Source organism: Pararge aegeria, chromosome 4, assembly GCF_905163445.1.
Source record: "Pararge aegeria chromosome 4, ilParAegt1.1, whole genome shotgun sequence".
Classification (NCBI taxonomy): Eukaryota; Metazoa; Arthropoda; class Insecta; order Lepidoptera; family Nymphalidae; genus Pararge; species Pararge aegeria.
In genome coordinates, this window is record NC_053183.1 from 14,607,687 (window position 1) to 14,627,140 (window position 19,454).

Here is a 19,454-nt window from a genome sequence, read left to right on the forward strand (position 1 = left end):
TGTCAAACCTTTTTTAGAAAACTAAAATGGTGTGCAGGCGCATCGTAAAAATTTACTCTCACCATTTTTTCCTAACGCGCTAAAAGAAGTATAACTTCAAAAAAGTTAGTTTGCGTTTTATTTCGCAATAATTGTTTCCATTATGATATTAAGTACAGTAATTTCATAGAATTTCTCTGAAGGTAAAATACATTATAGTATGCAAATGAGAAAAATAGAGCTTTGTAAATTTACTACAAGTTCGTGTTTTAGCATTGTTTACCACTAAAACTATTTAAAATGTAAAACGTTTTAGTATAGTTCACAACAAATTACTCTTGGGCGTAAATTAATTTGTAATTAGGTACAACATCCCCGGTGAATTCATACACAACCTCCAAAATGAGTTTGAATAGATTTTTCTAAAACTATAGTTAGACTATAAGGTGGCAAATTCTGTAAAACACAATTGATAAGTACTGATTATTAAATTTACTATAAGTAAACAATAAATTTAACTGGAACTTCGAATAAACGAGAATACAAAGATTATAATGACATTAACGACTATGTTTTGCATCGCACCAGTTCTGGCAAACAGCTTGGATAGTTATTGCTAAAGATTGCAGTTTAATTGCTTGTCAAGAAAATGTTTGCGGTTTTGTATATATAAATACTAGCGTACTTACTGAATCTACTGAACTGTAATGTAATGACAATATTTCTGCACCAATTGCCACCATTTTACGAATTTTTAATCCAAATGAACTATTTATTTTTTATAATTTTAATCATTGTGATTCTACCTACACTTGGCAGAAATAACAATTTTATTATAAAATTGGATATAAATTTTTTGGAACTTACAGGATTTGAATCCTTTGGAAATCGTGGATCGCGGAATACAATGAGATATTTTTTCAAAAATGCTTCAGTGTAAAACGGACCTTTGAAAAGTAAATTGTAACTGCAATATTTATTACTGTCACTATAAGACTGATAAATAGGCCGCGATAGTCGGAGAGTCACAGGTTCAAATTCTGTCGATGCCGAAATATTTATGCATGAATGTGTGAATACACTTCTGTTGTACACCAAAGAAAAAATGTAGTTACAGAGATATAAAAATGCGGTATTCAAGAGGGTGCAATTTATATGTAATTTAAAAGAAATATAAGTGAGCAATTTATGACTTGAGGAATTTTAGGTTGCTAAACGGACAAACGAAAACTTTTATTATAAAGCAGGATGCTGCGTTATATTTTAAGTAGTTTTTCTTTAGTGGAATTTCGGGTTGGTGACATACTTAAGTTTAGTAAACAGTAAGTTAACACCAAGTTAATATAAATAGTACAAACAAGAACAAATTTATTGGCCATTGGTGTCAATTTTGTTATGCAGAAATCTTTATACTAAACTTTTAAGTTTTAAAATATAGTCATAACAATAAGCAGATAGCCTACCTAATTGTAAATGGGAAACTATTGCATATAAACAGTGCAACACTTCGCAGGGTATGCAAGAAACGCGTCCTACAAAATGTCGCCCTGTGCCCACTAAACTTAGGCGTAGGTGGAAGCTTCATGTACCTGCGAATGCACTGGCAACCATGCCCTTCTTCCAGAAGCTTGGGCTTCTTCTGCCCAGAAATACGCATGTATTTCCTAGGACGACTTCTGTCAGAAACAGCTCTAGAGCTACTAGTTGACTACTTTAGAGAGATTGTCAGAGAGAGTGGTGAGAGATTTCTATTCAAATCATGCCTTAAGCATCAGTTGTGATATTGATTTTTTGTAATTTTCGTAAACCTGTTGTAAATTTTGACTAACTTTCTGGCGCCTACGTACGTCTCACGTACAACAGAAGGTCTGGCCGACCATTTACGGAGACAAGCTCAGGGAAAAGAAGAAGAAGAAGAAGTGGAAGGCTTCAATCCCAGCTTCAATCCCGGCAGGGATATTTTGGGAATTTATAATTTCTGAATTCTGAATTTTTTTCTAGTTTGGTTTGCTGGCGAAGGATTGTAGGCGGGGTAATAACTTAGTATGGCCCAAAGTAAACCTCACTCTATATAAAAGAAATGTTTATTGTATGGCAATAAAAATTTATAACAATTTACCAAATACTTTAATTGACATACCTCTGCCTAACTTCAAGATTAAAATTATTGAATGGATTATGCTTCGTCAATTTTATTCAGTAGACGAATATCTAAAATTAAAGGTTTAAATTATTGTATTTCTAGTTTTATATTTTGGTTTACTGTATATTATTTAATTTTAAGTTGACATTGTAATTTAATTTCACAATTTTCGATACCTTAATTTTCTGATATTTTGTATAAATTGGAAAAATAATTTTATAATTAAGGTGTTATTATAATTTGCATGCCATAGAATGTCAGATTGTAGCACGTAACTTGTTATGTTTTATTATAAGATGAAATTTGTTAACCTGTAATCACTCAATCATATAAAGATTTGAATTTGAAATTTGAATAAAAAAAAAAAATTGGGAGGCTTCGGCGGTGGCTAGTTACCAAACTACCCACAAAAATGTGCTGCTAACCGTCGCGTAGAAACCGATTAAGGGTATGGGTTTAATATAAGTGCTACAGTCAAAGATGGAATCAGCCTTCCACCACCTTATATTGCATCATCACTTATCAGAAGGTGAAATTGCAGACAAGGGCTAACTTCTAGTGGAAAAAAAATCTTAGTAGTAAATCGTAGTAGATTGATTTAATATACTATCGAAGTTCACTGTTAAAAGCAATATCATGTCTCTAAAGCCAAAGGCCAAAAGGTATGCAATACAAAATGCAGAAGGTATGAAGTTGGTGGTAGGTACTACCCTTGCAAATCTTGGAAAGGGATTTCTTTAACCTATTAACTTCCCACTTCTTAGCTCAGGTCTCTTCCTATAGGAGAGAGGGTTTTAGAGCATAAATCCACCGCGTTACTCCAATGTGGCTTTGTGTGCTTTAACGACTTTCACCAAAAATAAGTGATAACCGGGGCTGATGGTTTAACCTGCTCGCCGAGGCACAGGGTTTGACACCGCAAATTCCTTAACTCCGGTCTCGTACTGAGAATCATGTCAACGAGGCAGTTGTAATTATTCAATATCATAAAAAACCTACTTGATATCTCACTGCCGGGCACATATCTCTTTACTTGTATGATAAAGAACTTAAAACCACAAAAACTCCGTTTGGCAAGCGAGTTATAAGTTGTTTATGCTTGTATAAAGGACTGCAAAGCAAGACTAAATGCCAAACCAAGTCGTAGACACAGACGGTTCAAATATATCCTTGTGTCCGTTTATCGCAGTGCATTTGACGCATTCAAGCAGAATAGTAGGGGCGCTGAGGATAAGGTTTAACACAAACGAACTATGGCTAAGTCAGCCGGAAAAAAATATCTGTGAAAATAGAACAAATATTTAATTGCTTCCCAGAATGTAGGACATGAAAGTCGATCCAATGATATCACAGACATAATTCTGGTGCCATTCATTACACTTAATGATCGTTTGGTTTTACAACATTGATTATGAGACCGATTATTGCATGCCACACCATACTAAATTATTTTCCCTATATTTAATAACTCGTATTCGGTACTCATGATGTTTTAATTAAGGTAGAATCATAACGAAATGTGAGGCTTAGAAATAAACTGCTGACATCATCGTCGGCGTCTGTGTCAACGAGCGACTCGTTTGATCTCGTCCGTCAACCTCTTGGGAGCTGACCAACGCGGCGTATACCTGTGCAGGGTTGCCATTCCAGCACCTTGGGGCCTCAACGTCCATCGGTTCCCGGAGCTACGTACCCCGGCCATTGCCACTTCAGCTTTGCGACTCGTTGAGCTATGTCGGTAGCTCTAGTTCTTCTACGGATCTCCTTCTTCGTTTGCAGATAGTTAAGGACCCGGAAATTTACAAAGATTAGGTACCTTTAATCCAATAAACATATCCGTGCTAAAATTTGTTGGTTTGGTGGATGGTTTTTTTCTTCTTTCACCGAGCAAAAGCTACCTTTTTAATCCTATGCGTGAAGTGGTCTGGGTGAAAACTAGTCTTATAATTGGGTATCTGATAGATCGTCTGCGGTAGGCCTAACAAGTCAAAGGCATGTCATACTGGTTGTTGGACACGCGCCAAACTGACGCGGACGGCGAGAGATCGATGCAGTTTGTTTCTTTTTTGGTGGTATTTATAAATATTGCCTTTGACAGCATTTCTCTCTATTTATGATAACACCGCAATCGATACACTAAATTGTTTTTTGTTCTTCTTACTTGCCTTACGAAGGTTGTTAATGATTAATTTTAGAAACCGCTGCTCCATGTAATGTTTTTGTGCTCTTCCTTAATACTTGACATTATTTTATGAGCCGTGATATTCTTCGACAGCCACATCGTGTTTTACCTGTTGCTTAGGCTCTAGGATAAAAACTGGGCTATAGAAAATATTTTCGTTGCGAAGCTAAAAAAAAATCTATAAAAATTTTAAAGCCGGAATTTAATTAAAAAGGTATTATAAATAACAAATGGACGTAGTCACTGGCCTACATCTATTTCATTATAGGTACTCAAACGCGTGCCTAAGAATTAAAAGCACATGTATGGGTAGTTCAAAATATTAGCGTTCCGTAGTCAGTAAAAAGTATTTCATTGGTCTAGCGGGAAGCAGGTATTGGCAAAGGATCACGAGTTAAAAAAAACCAACCAAATAAGGGTTGCAATCAAGGTTCTTTTACATGAATGCACAAGAAAGGCAACCGTTAGGTAGGAGTGGAGACGGATTGTTAATCCACAAAACCCAGATGACGACCACGATCAGTCTGACAGGACTAAAGCCACTAAGAAGAACTTAATAAACCACTACTTGGAGTTTGGTGGATACAATGATGAAAGGCTTTAGTGCCTTGCTCCTGCAGTGTTGCAGATTCTCTGAAGACGGAACAACATTAGCTGAACAGGTCGCATGCTCACAATGGATATAAAAACTTCTGCATAAATCTTAGAGCTTTATTCTTATACGTATTCTTCGTACGCCTTTAAACGCCACGGAGCACAAAAGATTTGGAAGAGCTTATGATATTGAAAACGTTCCATGTTTTATTCATGCATACAAACACGTCCATGTATAAATAGACGTTTTAGTAACACAATTTCTTAGCCAGCGAAAGTAGCGTTACTATTATAAATAAACTTTACTCAGCGTTGAGATTATCCCCATAAATTTGGGATGTCTAGACATAAATGATTCAGATATTTCAATGGCTAAAGAAATTAATGCTAAAATCAAGCTTAAATACTGAATTACAAACCCTTACTATGCAGGACAGTTTACCTACATACTTTTCTGTTAAACAGTTTTAATTCAGAATAGAAATCCTAAGTAAAAACTCTTGATACATGACATGGTTGCAATTAGACTTACATAAAACACCCGATATTAATAAAACATATAAGATACATTTTAAGTTTTTGCATAAAATTGTTAAAACTGACACTTTTTAACATATCTGGAAATTATGAATTATGAATTAAGAATCCAGATCGTTAATTGCGAGCGTACACCAATCCAGTTACACGATTCTAATAACTTCCTCAACAACTGATGTAATTATTGTAGCACCCAATAAACAAAGAGCTAAAGGTGATGTAGCAATAATAAGTCTTCAATCCGCATTGTTAATATTATAAATCATTGTATGAATGATACATTAAATTTCGCAATTGATCAATCAATCAATACAGAAATTGTACACTTGACAAGCATAATTTGACTCTCGTGTAATGCTGTACGTATGATTATGCGAATTTTTTGGCACCAGATTACCATGGAATTGATTTATAGCTAAGAGGGTATGCTTGTAAAACAATCGAACCATATCTTTTTATTTGTATAACGCAAGATAAGAAAGTGCTTCGACCAGACTTGGTTGTGTTCCAAATAAAGTCACATTTTTTCTGCAAAGTCCTCGCTAAGTAGGCGGCTTTGTTGTAATTCTACATATTTGTCATCGTCTATCTGATTAGCGCTTTTGCAGTAAGAGATTTTAACATTCTAGTAATAGTAGTTAAATTCGCAATTTAGTAATCATTATAATTGAAAGGTTATACACAAATCCGTCTGTAAAATATCCATCGCATAAGAAATAAGTCTCTAATAATATTACTTGATTTTCACTTGAAATAGCTATGCTAACCTGAAACCTCTTTACACAATGTACTTCACCAGTCGACAAATTAATATTTTAAATCTATTAGAAGTTCAGAGACTGGATTCATATAAAGTAGTTCAACTATGAATGTTTAATAAAATTCAACGTCAACGCTTTTGTGTTTTAACTCTTTAATATTTCATGGGCGACGTCGTTAGAAACCTAGAGCTGAAGGTCGATGATATTCTATCAATAGTCTGTATAACATTTCATATTCCACCTACTACCTTAGTACTTTTGTGATTACTTTGGCATAGTTTTTTGTTAAACATTCGATACATAAGTAGCTTTAGAAGCATGGCATCCAAAGCGCATGGTTGAATAAACTATGTAACTACATTTTCTAAATTGGATCAATCTAATAAGGCTTTGTCAAAGTTTATTCTAATAACCAAAGTCAAAGTCAAAAATATCTTTATTAAAGTACGCCCATAGGTGGCACTTTTGAAGAGACATCTCCAAGATGTCAATTATTAAGTTTATTGTAGAATTGTATGCAATTTCCATTAAACGTATTATGAATTTTATGTAACCTAGTATATTCCACTGTAAGTTTATTCTTACTTCTAATGTTTAAATTACTGCAGTCACGCTTTTTCTTAAATTTAGAAATGTTTTTATGTACATACATAAAATTTTCAAATATGTTATAACCTTTTAAACCACTACTGTTTGAATAAGCATTTCAAAACGATTCACAATGAAATGAAAGTGAAAACATCTATTGAAAGGTTATAGTGGGAAGGAAAATAACATTAGTAAATACTTTTGAATAGGTGTTATTGTTAACATAAGCCAGATAATCCTCGAAAATGCTATCATTGCGCAATAAGCTTACGAATTATTTAGAAATCCGTTTCTAAATATCTATCGTATGATTTGCCGTTTAGTATAGGTACTTAAATTATTTAACAATGGACTATTTTAGATTGTGTAACGAATAAATCCTGTCTTGTTCCTAATCGAGGAATGGTTAGAGGGTAGTCTGCAAAGTTTCCGAGTAGGTAAATAGTTTATAATTATTATCAAACGTCTTCGCGTACATATTTAATATATAGAATGAGGAACCTCATCCATATTTGAGATATTCTTGTTGTCTTTCAAAGTCAAGGAAATTAATATTTGATCTCGGTGGGGAAAATTTTGGAAACAATTGTGGCTAAATAGGCTTTTATCGTCTTTATTGTATCGTGAGGCAGGTAGGTTTACTTATATATATATATATATAAAAGAGAAAGTGTGTGGGTATGTTCCGTATGAGCTCCGAAACGGCTGAACCGATTTCAATGAAAGTTTCAGGGAATCTCCGATTGACCTGGCGAGTAATCCTGTAAAGTTTGGTGACGATCGGAACACTCCTATTTTTGAACTGACAAAAACAGCTTTTATTTACTATGATGATATTCTATTGTTGGGCGTACATGGGTGTAGATAATGATCTTCACCCGCTCGAGAAGAGAATAGAAGAGAATGAATACGGAGAGAAATAAATGATTTAATATATTATGAGACTTAAATTAAAAATTTAATGATGTAAGTTTTTTGTTTAAATAAAATAAAGTAAAATCTAGCCCGGCGAAGCGGGCTGGGTACTACATATATATAACACCACAATATATAATAGCACCGCTGCCGCTTGGCGGCAGAAATTAAGCATGGCAGTGTATTACAACTCGGACGAGCTCTGTTGTAGTATCGAGGTAATTATAGAAGGATTAGTATAGAATGCTATACTAATCTATACCTCGATACTACTAATACAATAACGAGAAAAAAATTATCTGTTTGTTTATTTGAACCCAATAGGCTCCGGAAGTACATAGGCTATAATAAATTTTCCAAAAAATTTGGAGATACTTAGCAAAATTGCAATAATGTAACCCAAGGTAGCAATATTTTTGCGTGCGCTGAGAAAATATCGATGATACATAAAAATTAGGCAGTAGATAATTATTGTACTTATTATGAACAAAAATAGGCTAACTTGTAGTGGTTTATATAAAAAACATTCGCTTTAAAAACTGGTACTAACCTGGCTGTTCGGGAAGGTCGCAAACGCTGACTGGACTTTATGCAGCGCATGGTCCTGCTGATGTGCCGGAGGTGGTCTGCCTTTGGGGAAGTGGAACCGCGGGATGACTCTGGAGGGTCCAGCCGCGCGCACTGACCTCTGCAGCGTCGTGTGCGGCGGCGCTGAGGAGGGCTTTGGAGGTGTTGAAGCTGCGTAGTTCTGTAAAAGCAAAAACGAGGTTATAACCGAGATGTATATTATAAGAAAAGCTAGCAGCATAATGGACATATACTAAAAATATACAATCGTAGAGCGATTGTATATTTTTGGTTAAATATTAAAAGTACCAACCAAGAAAAAAATGTGCTGTATATTGGTTAAACTAGGCCCCTTAAACTATATCCCCTAGACTTATGAGAATATGGCGGATATTTATATACATAACCAACTATATAATTTAGAGATAAAACGTCTGTATTTTTATTCTGTTCTACAAAAAACACAAATCCCAAATAAAAGTTACAATAATTTATATCAAAACATACAGATTTTAGAACACAAACAAAACTATTATAAGAAATGTTAAGGCAGTAAGTTCTGTAAATAAAGCAATTTTTTTTAAGCCGGCACTTTGTGTTTTGTACCAAATTGTAGGATGTCGTAGTAGTACCGAAAATGTATTTATTTCTTTATATAATTAAAATTCTTTTACAGGCTTAACCGAACGCGATAAAATAGCGTACACTATGATAATTTAATAAATAATACCTAAAAGTAAGATAAATAACTACCATAACTTAATATAAGTAGGTATATGTTAAGTTATATGGCCTTTATGAACTCGTCCAGAGAGCAACTGAATAAATTTCAAGTCATTCAGCTGCCGTATTGTACATAGAATATTATTTATCACTTTATCATAACTTTCTGCCTTTTAAATTTTTGATTTCAATTCACCCCATTCCCATTAAAATATATAGACGCTTTATAATTAAGTGTAGTTACAAAAATAGCCAAATCAATCCGCACTGGGCCAGCGTGGTGGACTATGGCCTTAACCCCATCTAATTGTGGGAGGAGAGCCGTGCCCTGTAGGGCCGGTAAATGAGTAGATATGATGATGATGATGACAAAAATAGCGGAGAATTGTTATCCCAGACTCTGTGCTCATAATTAAAGCTTATTTTGTAAAAGGTTGCATGTTATTCTATCACTTGTTTAACCTGGGAGAAATAAGTATAGTTCAAGAGCAGATAGAAAAACAAATTATGGTTCTACACTCCTAATAGAATCTAATTCTAGAATGTTTCAATATTGTCACATAAGAATAGAACAGAATAAAAAATCTTTATTTGCATAAAGAATATTAAAGCTAGGACACGAGAGTTAAGATTAACTTATCTCATTATTAGTATTTATGTATATTATCATCAGTAAATAGTCATCAGTCATCTTAGAACCCGTAACACAAACTACGCTTATTTCGGGGCTAGATGGCGGTGTGTGGACTGTAGTAGTATAACTATTTATTTATTAATTGCTTTACGGAATGGAGGGCTTTACAGCCTACAGGTTATACCTGAAACATGAGAAAATGGCGAGTTCCAGCACCGTTAAGTAGTTCAAACTTCTCGCATACTTTAAGTTTATTTTTGATAGAGGTCCATAGAAAACAGTACTATTGCTTACTAAAAGAAAATCTACGAAAGTCCTGAAAGCCTGACCTTTAGTTTGCAAAGACTGCGATAGGCACAATGGTAGTAGTGAACATCGTGACCTTATAAGTTAGAATTCCCGGGCTAGATTCCCGGCAATTTGAGATTTTAAAATTTCTCTTTTACGGTCTGGTGATAAGCCTCGCCTTTTGTAAACCGTTTTTTTGTTTTTGCTATAAAGTAATGAAATTGAATAAAAAATATAATCCTTCTAATATTATAAATGTGAAAGTGTGGATGTTTGTTACTCAATCACGCAAAAACGGCTGAACGGATTTGGATGAAATGGCGTGCATGTAGCCTTTGATATGGAAAAGTAGATAGGCTACCTTTTATCCCGATTCCTTTCGTAGTTTCCGAGGTAAGCTTGACAAATGTTTAATGCTAAGCTGCGGGCAGACAGCTTTGAAATTCGATATGCATGTCGCTATGCTATGGAAAAGGACATGTACTTTCCATACGGATGTCTCAAATAGTTCCCGTGGTAGGATTAAAAATTGTTAACGAGCGAAGCTTAAGACCCAAATCTGAAGTCAAAGCAGACGAAGTCGCGGGCAGAATCTAGTATATCGAATGGGAGTGATTTATTCCGTATGTAACACGAGATATGCAGCCAAATTGCTAGGACCGGAGGGGCCATTTGTACTTGCCGTACCTCACAGCGAGGTATTTAGATGAAGCCGGGTATTATTAGTTATCCCGGGACGAGCTACTTTTATAATAAAAGGTAATTTTGGAACTACCAATGCATAAGTTAACGTAACTAGTATTTCTAGTAACCACCCTGCCAACAAAACGCACCGCCATATGTCGCAGATTTAAAAAAAAGTTCCGCCCGAGCCGAGTAGTCCTGAAAGGTTGACTCTTGCGCTATAAGATTTATTTTATTTTCTCTTTCTCGTAAACACACAGATGTGTACCTACATCTTATAAAGAAATGTCCTTGGCTGTATTATTACGTGGCAACTTGAAAAGGGCAATAAAATGTTACCATTATGCTTGCCCTTCGTAAGGATAAGTTTAGACTCTTGAAGATTATTTATTTGGGCTACAATTATTATTTTTTCCTTTTTAGGGTTCTGTTAACAGTAAAAATCAACCCTAACGCGACTTTATGCCTGTCACCACTTGCGAATCCGGTACGGGTTCATCCTCAAGTATAAACGTCCGACTGCTGGGCACGGCTTCCTATCTCACATGAGGGACGGTTTTAAAGCATAGACCCACCACGCTGGTCGAATGCTTGTTGATGGGCTTTAACGAATATTACCTCAAGTATATGATAATGGAATGGTGGCATAAAGTGGTTTCCGAGGCACGGGGTTGACAGCACAAAATTCCTAACTTCGGGCTGTTACTGAAAATTCTTTAACTACTATCTCTAGTCTAGGTCAATTCTGGGTATAGAGTATATCATAGGTAAGATAGATAGATAGAATAACTTCATTGCAATAGAACAAAAAGAAACAATACTAAGAAAAACGAAGATAAAAGTACATAATGTTAGGGTGCAAAGGCGGCCTTATCACTTAAAGTGATCTTCCACAGATACCAAAGCGTAACAAGCTATATGCTATATATATATAGAAGCGAATACAGTTAACTATAAATAAATTTATAAGTAGTATGTAAAAGCATAATATATGAAAAGGTAGGTCTGTGAGTTTGTCGAAACTCTACTGCCGTTTCGGAAGACGGAATAGAACACACATCGGATCTAATCGGATGCTAAAATTTTGCCTCAAGGTACAACCACTAAGGCTTGTAATAAATATGCCACGAGATAATTGGAAACTTCTTAGCTTTACTTATAAGTTTACGAATGTAGCTGTACGCCATTATGTCAATACCATGTACATGCTTTTTACGTTATGAAAGTACGCATTATAAGTGCACAGCTATCGGTCTATTTCAATAAAAGATATTTGACTTTTGACTTTTATGTCAAATATTTTCTCGTATTATTTCCATGGGATAGGAAGAGAACATGGATGCTTCATGTGAAGAAAAACAAGTCCGAGGTGATTCTCGTCTAAAAGCGCAAGCAACGTGCATTTTCATGTATCCAAACAAACAATGGAACGTTCAAAAAACTCTCTGATGAAAAAACGAACCTTACTATATCATAGTTTCAGTCTTTGGCCTGACTACGATAAAATCAACAAACACCTGGATGCTGCATCTCAATCAACGTGAATTAATGTTTTCAGTCAACACTCGTTAACTAGCGAAATCTGCCTGAATTTGCGAGTTGCTTTATTAGTTTATTCAGTTAGGAATATGATTGCTTTGACTAGTAGGTATTTTAGTATGAGGGGCTTAATTCTTAATGAAATAAAGTAATAAAAACCGTTTTTTTTAAATTTTCCTTCAAGTTAGCCCTACTTACTGCGGGTAAATGACGAGATTGTAGCGGGTTAACCTGTTAGGAATGTGGCAGTTATATCTAACCCAAATGATTTCTTCGCATCACTTGGCGCACGTCTTCGTGGAATGGTACATAATGGCATCGGCCAGAGAAAATTCAGACCAGCCCTGAGAAAATTCAGAAATAATAAATTCCCAAATTGGCCCTACTGGTATCGCAACCGGGACCTTCCATTTAAGACCACAATTCACACTTTTGCGCCAGAGTGGTTGTCAATATGATGGGTGCACTACTAATCTCGTTTAGGTACTGCTAACAGCTGCTTGCATCATGACCAGATCAAGAAGGCACGGGAATAAATGAATTCAGCGCGATACATTTATTCCTGTGCTTTCTTCCGAAGAGAATCCTGACTTTATTACTGTGTGAAGTGATGTGAAAATCATAACCAGGCTACTTGTTGCCCGAAACTTCGGGCTTAAAAAAAACAGTTTGATTTACCGGTACACAATAATCCTTAGTCTTTCTCCAGGATGCAGGCTATCTCTATGCAAACCAAGATTGATTTAGCCGTGCACATACATAAACAGTTCACATACATAAATAAACAAATCATTATTTATTGAGACACCCGAGGCCAGTGAAGCCCATAACCTTATCGCACGATAAAATCAGATGTTCCAATTTATATTAGATCGAATCTAGCAACGCCCACGCGCCTCTATTATTTATACATTCCACTGTGATATTGGCGATATTTATATAAGACTGGAAGGAAAGGAAGTATGGAGTATTACAGTATTGATGACAATTTAAATCCTTTGTTCCTTTTGTCCCGGGATCAATAGCTTTGAGGAATATTTGATAGAAGCCATGCCGGCTTCTATCAAATATTCCTCAATACTTTGCGGAATTCCAAGATATACTAAGATAAAGCAGGAGAATCTGTATGGTGTGATTTATAATTTCTTCAAATCTTTCTACTTATACAAACAGATCTTCGGTAATGTACCCTCTACGCACGTTTCGCTCCGAAACCGTAGCATCCTTTCTCATCCTCAGTTGACTTTACAAATAAGAATTATAATATCAAAAAGCACCAATACTGTTCCGGTAACAATGTGAACTTTAGCAAGGAGGCTGGGTTAAATGCATCGGGCCTTTTCAGTTTTATCGACCACTGTCTACCAGCTATTTCTGTCCGCAGGCGCCGGCAGCTGCAGCGTGCGAATTTAGCTTAAGTGGTTCCCACTCATACCAATACCACTAGCCTTGTCGGTCTACGACCCCGTTAACCGCTTCTTAGGGTTGCGTCTGAACCTAGAATTCACAGCACTTTTATTCATCTCGTACAAGCAACGCCCCGAGTTGATTAACTTGATTAACACACGATATTTTTCAACCGGCTTAAAAAAGGAGCAGGTTCTTAATTCGACTGTATGTTTTTCTTTTGTTTAATTGTTACTGGATTACTCCGCCAATTATAAGCCGATTTTGATGAATCTTTGTTTGTTTAGTACGTTATACCTCAGTGGTCCCTTTCTAATTTAGTGAAGATTTATTGGAGGGAGAAGAAATCGAGGCCTTTTTTCTGAAATCAGTACTTTTAGAGTACGAAGCCGTCATAAAATAATACGCAGTGACAACCATGACGTGATTAACCACACGAATTAGCTAGTATTAAGGAAATAAAGCACACACGTTTACCTATACGTACTGCCATACACGAGAGAATGGGGTTTGAAGTCAATAAAAGAAGTAGATATTTTAAATGAAATAAAAAACATAAGCAGTATAAATGGGAGTTTAAAAATTATAAATAAGTTTTAGGTTTTTGAAAATAGAGTCATTAAAATTGGAGTATTATTAATAACTAATTCGCCCATCGCCCAAATTACCGAGATAATCCCAGACACATATTTAACTTTAACTCTGCAGTTTTTTTTTATTATCTGCAGAAAAAGGAATATTGTACTCTATGCTATAACTAAAGATTAGCAGTACTTTCAATTTAAACGTGGTTTACTGAGAACTTTATGCAATAAAAGACTTCTTCACGTCTGTGATAACATTCCAATCTTTAATAGCATGTATCTATCGCCGCTAGATTGGCACGGTCGTTAAATTCGTTTTTGGACTCTCCTTGACCCATAATCTTATATATACGGTGTAACTACGTCACAATTTACGCCCTAGGGACTGTTTATGAAAATATCCACATGAAACGTTAACTTGCATGTACTTTAAATAGGGGCATGTGCTTAGTAGGTGTAACGTGTGAAACTTGGCTCGGAAAAAAGATTGAGTGCCAAAAATAATGTCTGCAATCCACGTACGAACCTGTGCTTCTAATTTGATGGCCTAAATGATAAGAGGGAACTGTCTGTCGTGTCGTTACAAAGAAAAAAAAAACGCTGTCTCTGATGACATCAATACCAGCTGAAAAATTCCCATTTGTTTTTTACCAAATTTTAATTAAATTCGGAACGTTGGTATCAAAATCTCTAAACTAAACTAAAATGGCATTAGTTCTAAAAATATGGCTATCCTTTTCTACATAGAGCATTGTGAAAGGAATACTACTTTAAGTCCTGTCAATTCAGTTTCGCTTTGGTATTTGTGTTATACAACAGAATTGGAACTATTGTGTGTTTTTCTGTCTAACCATTAACCGTAAGTACTTATATTATAATAAATGCGGAAGTTTGTCAGTTTGTTTATTCGGTTGGATGATACCTAAAGCACTGTACCCATCTTGATGATATGCTACGTTTATTAATAAAGCCTGATGATTGAGACCATAATGTTTTTCTTGAATTAACTTTAATGTTAATATTACTGGTAGTTTAAAAAAAAAATTTAGAGCTAGGTATTGTTCAAGAAGTTACGTCTCACGATTGGAGGTCCCGGGTTCGATCCCCGGCAGGTACAGTCGTGGAAATTTTAATTTCAGAATTTTCTTTTTTTGAACTTTTTTTTTTGTTTCGTTGGTAATAATTGTCGGACCAAGCAGCTGCCCCACCTGACGGTAAGTGGAAAATCATCGTCTATAAACAGAGCAACACTGCACAGGGCATGCAAGGAGCATGTCCTGCAACATGCTGGCCTGTGTCCATTAATTGTTAAGCGTCTTGTGTCTGTAATTTCAACCAAGCCTTTAGACCGGAAATCGTCATTACAACAATGCTGCTTAAACAAACGTCCTCGGACGAGCTTTCCTTACTGAGTGCCGCGGCATTAAAAATACAAGTTGCCGTAATTATTTTCGACCTTCGAAAGAGATGGCACTTTAAGAAGTAGTAATATTGAAGTCAAGGGCTAACTTGTATTGGATAAAAAAATAGGTTTCGAACAGTTATCAGTTATTATCAACATCAGCTAAATTACATCCCATTGTGAAAAGAAGCTCCAGCATCAAGAGAGAAGTTTTTAGTAAATAGTTCCCCCACGCTGCTCCAATGCGGTTTGGCTAATCTCTAAGCGCCGGATTGACACCTAACGATGCGGCGTTTTTGCTCGAAAACTTAGATACTCATGCTGAGACCCTGAACGTGAGCAGTGAGCGCCGTACAAATTAAATCACTTTTCGAAGCTCCGCCTCATCAAATCCTCGTCTATCCAGTAGTTAAAGGACAAGCGCCCACACGCTTTGTTCCGTCGTTCGTAAGACGTAACCCTGGTGGGTTGACTGATTAATTCACTATAATTACCAATTAAAAACATGCCCGCATCTTAAAAGGTACATGTTATGGATTATTTGCAAATTGTGGTTTAGAGTTCTGTACGAATATCAGAAATTCAATTAGTGAGATGATAATCTGCCATAGAAACAAAATAAAATCAAAACAAAATCAAAATACATCACAATAATTTTACAAATAAACCCAGGTTTGGTTTCAATAGAGTTACCTTAGATAGCAATCTACCTACCAAACATGTTCAGTACTGGACGAAAGATGGTCACAAAATTAAAAAAACGTTAGATAATTTTTAAAAGACTAAGGCCAAACCTGGGTTTCAATAGATTTGGAAGGGGAAATATCAAAAAGCATAGATGTCAAAAGTCTTTTATCAAAAATAGCAAAAGACCGGTCATGTTTAGTGACTAAGACGAAATATGGTCTCAAAATCAAAATACGACAGTGAAATTTTAAAGGATGGTTTTAAACAGAGTATACTGGAAGGTTAAATAACAAAAGAGAAGTATGTTGACTTAAGTTTTTGGAATTAAAATGGCAATAGACCAGACATGTTCAGTGACTACCAGACTAAATGCGGTCAAAAATCAAAATACGTCATTGCAATTTTATTTTTAACTAACTTGGTTTTTAACAGAGAATAATGGAAGGTTAAATAACAAAAGACAAGTAAGTTGACAAAAGTTTGTAACGCAAAATGTCAATAGACCGGACATGTTCAGTGACTACCAGGCGAAAGATGATCACGCCAGCGTTATTGAATATACTAAGAAGCTACCTGGTTCTCTAAGGACATGTATACTACGCAGATGAAGAACGGATTAATACCAGAGGTCAAAGATGCTGCCATTTTTTTTATCTAAAATTGCAATGTCAGCGATATGGACTACCAGCAGAATGGGGAATAAAGGGATGACAAAATGGCCAATAAAATGCAAACCAGGCCGATCACTTAAGTATGCGTATGAGCGAGATCATGGCATTTGCATGGAAAAGAGTTGCCAAACACACAAACAGTCATGTGACTGAGAATTTGGACGAAATATGTTTCTAGACAAGTCTGGGCAGTTGAAGTAAAAATGTCTTTCTTTATCTTTTTACCGGCCCACTACAGGGCGCGGCAGGGTGATTACGTATCTCGCGACAGCAATGCGACAGGCGTAAATCTTGAAATCACTGCTGTCAAAGGTCACATTTCCATACATTAAATAAACAAAAGTGACGTTCGACAGCAGTGATTGCAAAAGTTACGCCTGTCGCATTGCTGTCGCGAGATACGTAATCACTCTGCTGGTCCCTCTGCGAATTGAAAGGGTTTAGGCCATCGTCAACCATGCTGACCAAATACGGATTGGTAGACTTTTCGAGAATAGCGAGTGAAGTTACGGAGAACTTTCAGTTGCAGTATGCAGGTTTCTCCATGATGTTTGAGATCACCGTTTAGTTTACCGATGAATTTATACTGAACATCGAATATTTTTCTTTGAATAACCTTTTTTAAAGAGACGCTCGCTCATTTTGCTAGCTCATTTGCATTTAAATTAATAAAACGTTTCGACCGTTCACCCGAAGATTGATAAATGTTGAGAGCGATCGCTATTCAATAAGATAAATATCGCTTTAATAAAATAAATTGAAAGCCCATTTTAAGCTTTCAACGATATAAGGAATTATGGCTTTTTTAAGTGCTGTTTTATATAGTAAAATTTAAAAATAACTATTTGAACTACGACTTCACGTTTCAAACAATAAAAGTTTTTCCTACAAGGAAAAGCGTTAAAAAGGGAAGCGAATTTTTGTTTTACTTGTGAAATAATGATAGAAATTGGTTAATATAATACTTATAAACCGACAAGAATCTTAGTAATGTTGTGTATCTTTAAGACTTAAAGTATGCGATTTAAATACAATAAAACATCGACGTAATAAGAAATGTTTTCGATTCGATACTTACTGTTTGAAGTAATTATGCATAAGTATTAGTCTAAATACCATTGGCTTGTCAGCTTATTATTTATGTATTTATATGGTATAAATAATTACTTATATTTCTTACTTATTCATAAAATATCTTCTAAATGTCGTTCGAGATAGGTATGAAACCTCAATTTTCTTGGTTGTAGCCTAAATGTCTACTTTGTAAGAAAGTTTAGACGAGGGCGGCTTCAAGGTTAAGTACCGCTATTATCGAGATTTTTAAAGCTAACTTCGTGATCTAACACATCTTTCGACTGAGGTGAATTAAATTTAACTCAATTTAAAGCCTGCCATAATATTAACTATTATATGAGCATTTTTTCCGGAAATATTATTTCCGTGATATGTATTTACTAGCTGTTTCAAGTAGTTTCACCGGTGACTATTATGAGTCGTTATGAAATGTTATATAAAACCCGCGACGGTAACTTATTTACCTACTTATAGACGTAAACTCCTCTCACGTAATGGCGCCACCGCGCATTTTAATTTTTTTTATATTACACCCATAACTTAATTACTTTAGACATAAAATGCATAATTGTGTCTTATTTATAAGAGGAAGGCAAAATGCTCCGTGGTTTTTATCCATACTTTTGCTTTCCATAATATTAACGTTTGAGTGACCATTTAGTAAGCACACGCAGAAAAAAGCAGTTCGGTAGCGACGTTTTTACTATCTTGCTTTACAAATATCATTACTTGAGGGTAAAATATTATTATTTCTAAAAAAAAACATGGCTAATAAAATCATTCAAATCGGTTAGTTTAATAGTAAGCTGTGCGTGAACATCGAGAAAACATACGTATATACTACCTTATTCGTATTGAGAACCTCTTCCATTTTTCAAATTAAAGTAAGTATTTAAAACCGTTTGAAAAGAGAAGTTTAAGAAAGGTAGAGTAGGTTAAGTTGACCTTATGTCTATCTAAGTAGGTACTTAATGCTCACATTGATATTTACCATTTTATACACGTTCTATGTTTTATATTAGTGCTTAGTCTGCAAGTAGTTTTTGCTATCGTTCTTGGGCACGCAAACTAGCTATTATGTATAGGCTTGATTCCGGTTTATTTACCCATTTTATTTGGTTAGCCATAATTAAAGCCACATAGCGTAAAGCTTTGGACTACATTTAATTAAATTTCTAGAGCTAGCCCGTGACGTTGTCGTAGGTTTTTATGAATAATTTTTCCATACCTACATAAAATTCCATTGGGGATTTCCATCATAATTTTTAGACATAGAATATTAATATTTTCAAATAAGTAAGCAGTACACTGTGAGTATTCTGTAAGCTCCCGCGGGAATGGGAAATAGTACGAAACTGAGCCAAGCTGTGTCCACTATGAAGAGAAACTCAGTGCAAAATTTTGGGCGTTGATAACGTCAGAACTTCCTTTTTTATAAACATACTAATGGTCCCCTTCACATTGTCTAAGTAGAATTTGTATAATCCGTGTAATT

At 35.3% G+C, this 19,454-nt stretch overlaps 1 protein-coding gene across 4 annotated transcripts in view; it reads right to left on the minus strand.

Moving 5' to 3' along the window:
* LOC120637803 (serine/threonine-protein phosphatase 2A regulatory subunit B'' subunit beta-like) overlaps positions 1–19,454 on the minus strand; it is a 169,782-nt gene that overhangs the window by 38,102 nt on the left and 112,226 nt on the right. For all 4 annotated transcript variants that reach the window (XM_039909823.1, XM_039909825.1, XM_039909826.1 and 1 more), the window contains one exon: positions 8,250–8,447. In XM_039909823.1, the coding sequence (XP_039765757.1) occupies positions 8,250–8,447 (198 nt within the window). The remainder of the gene's footprint in view (positions 1–8,249; positions 8,448–19,454) is intronic.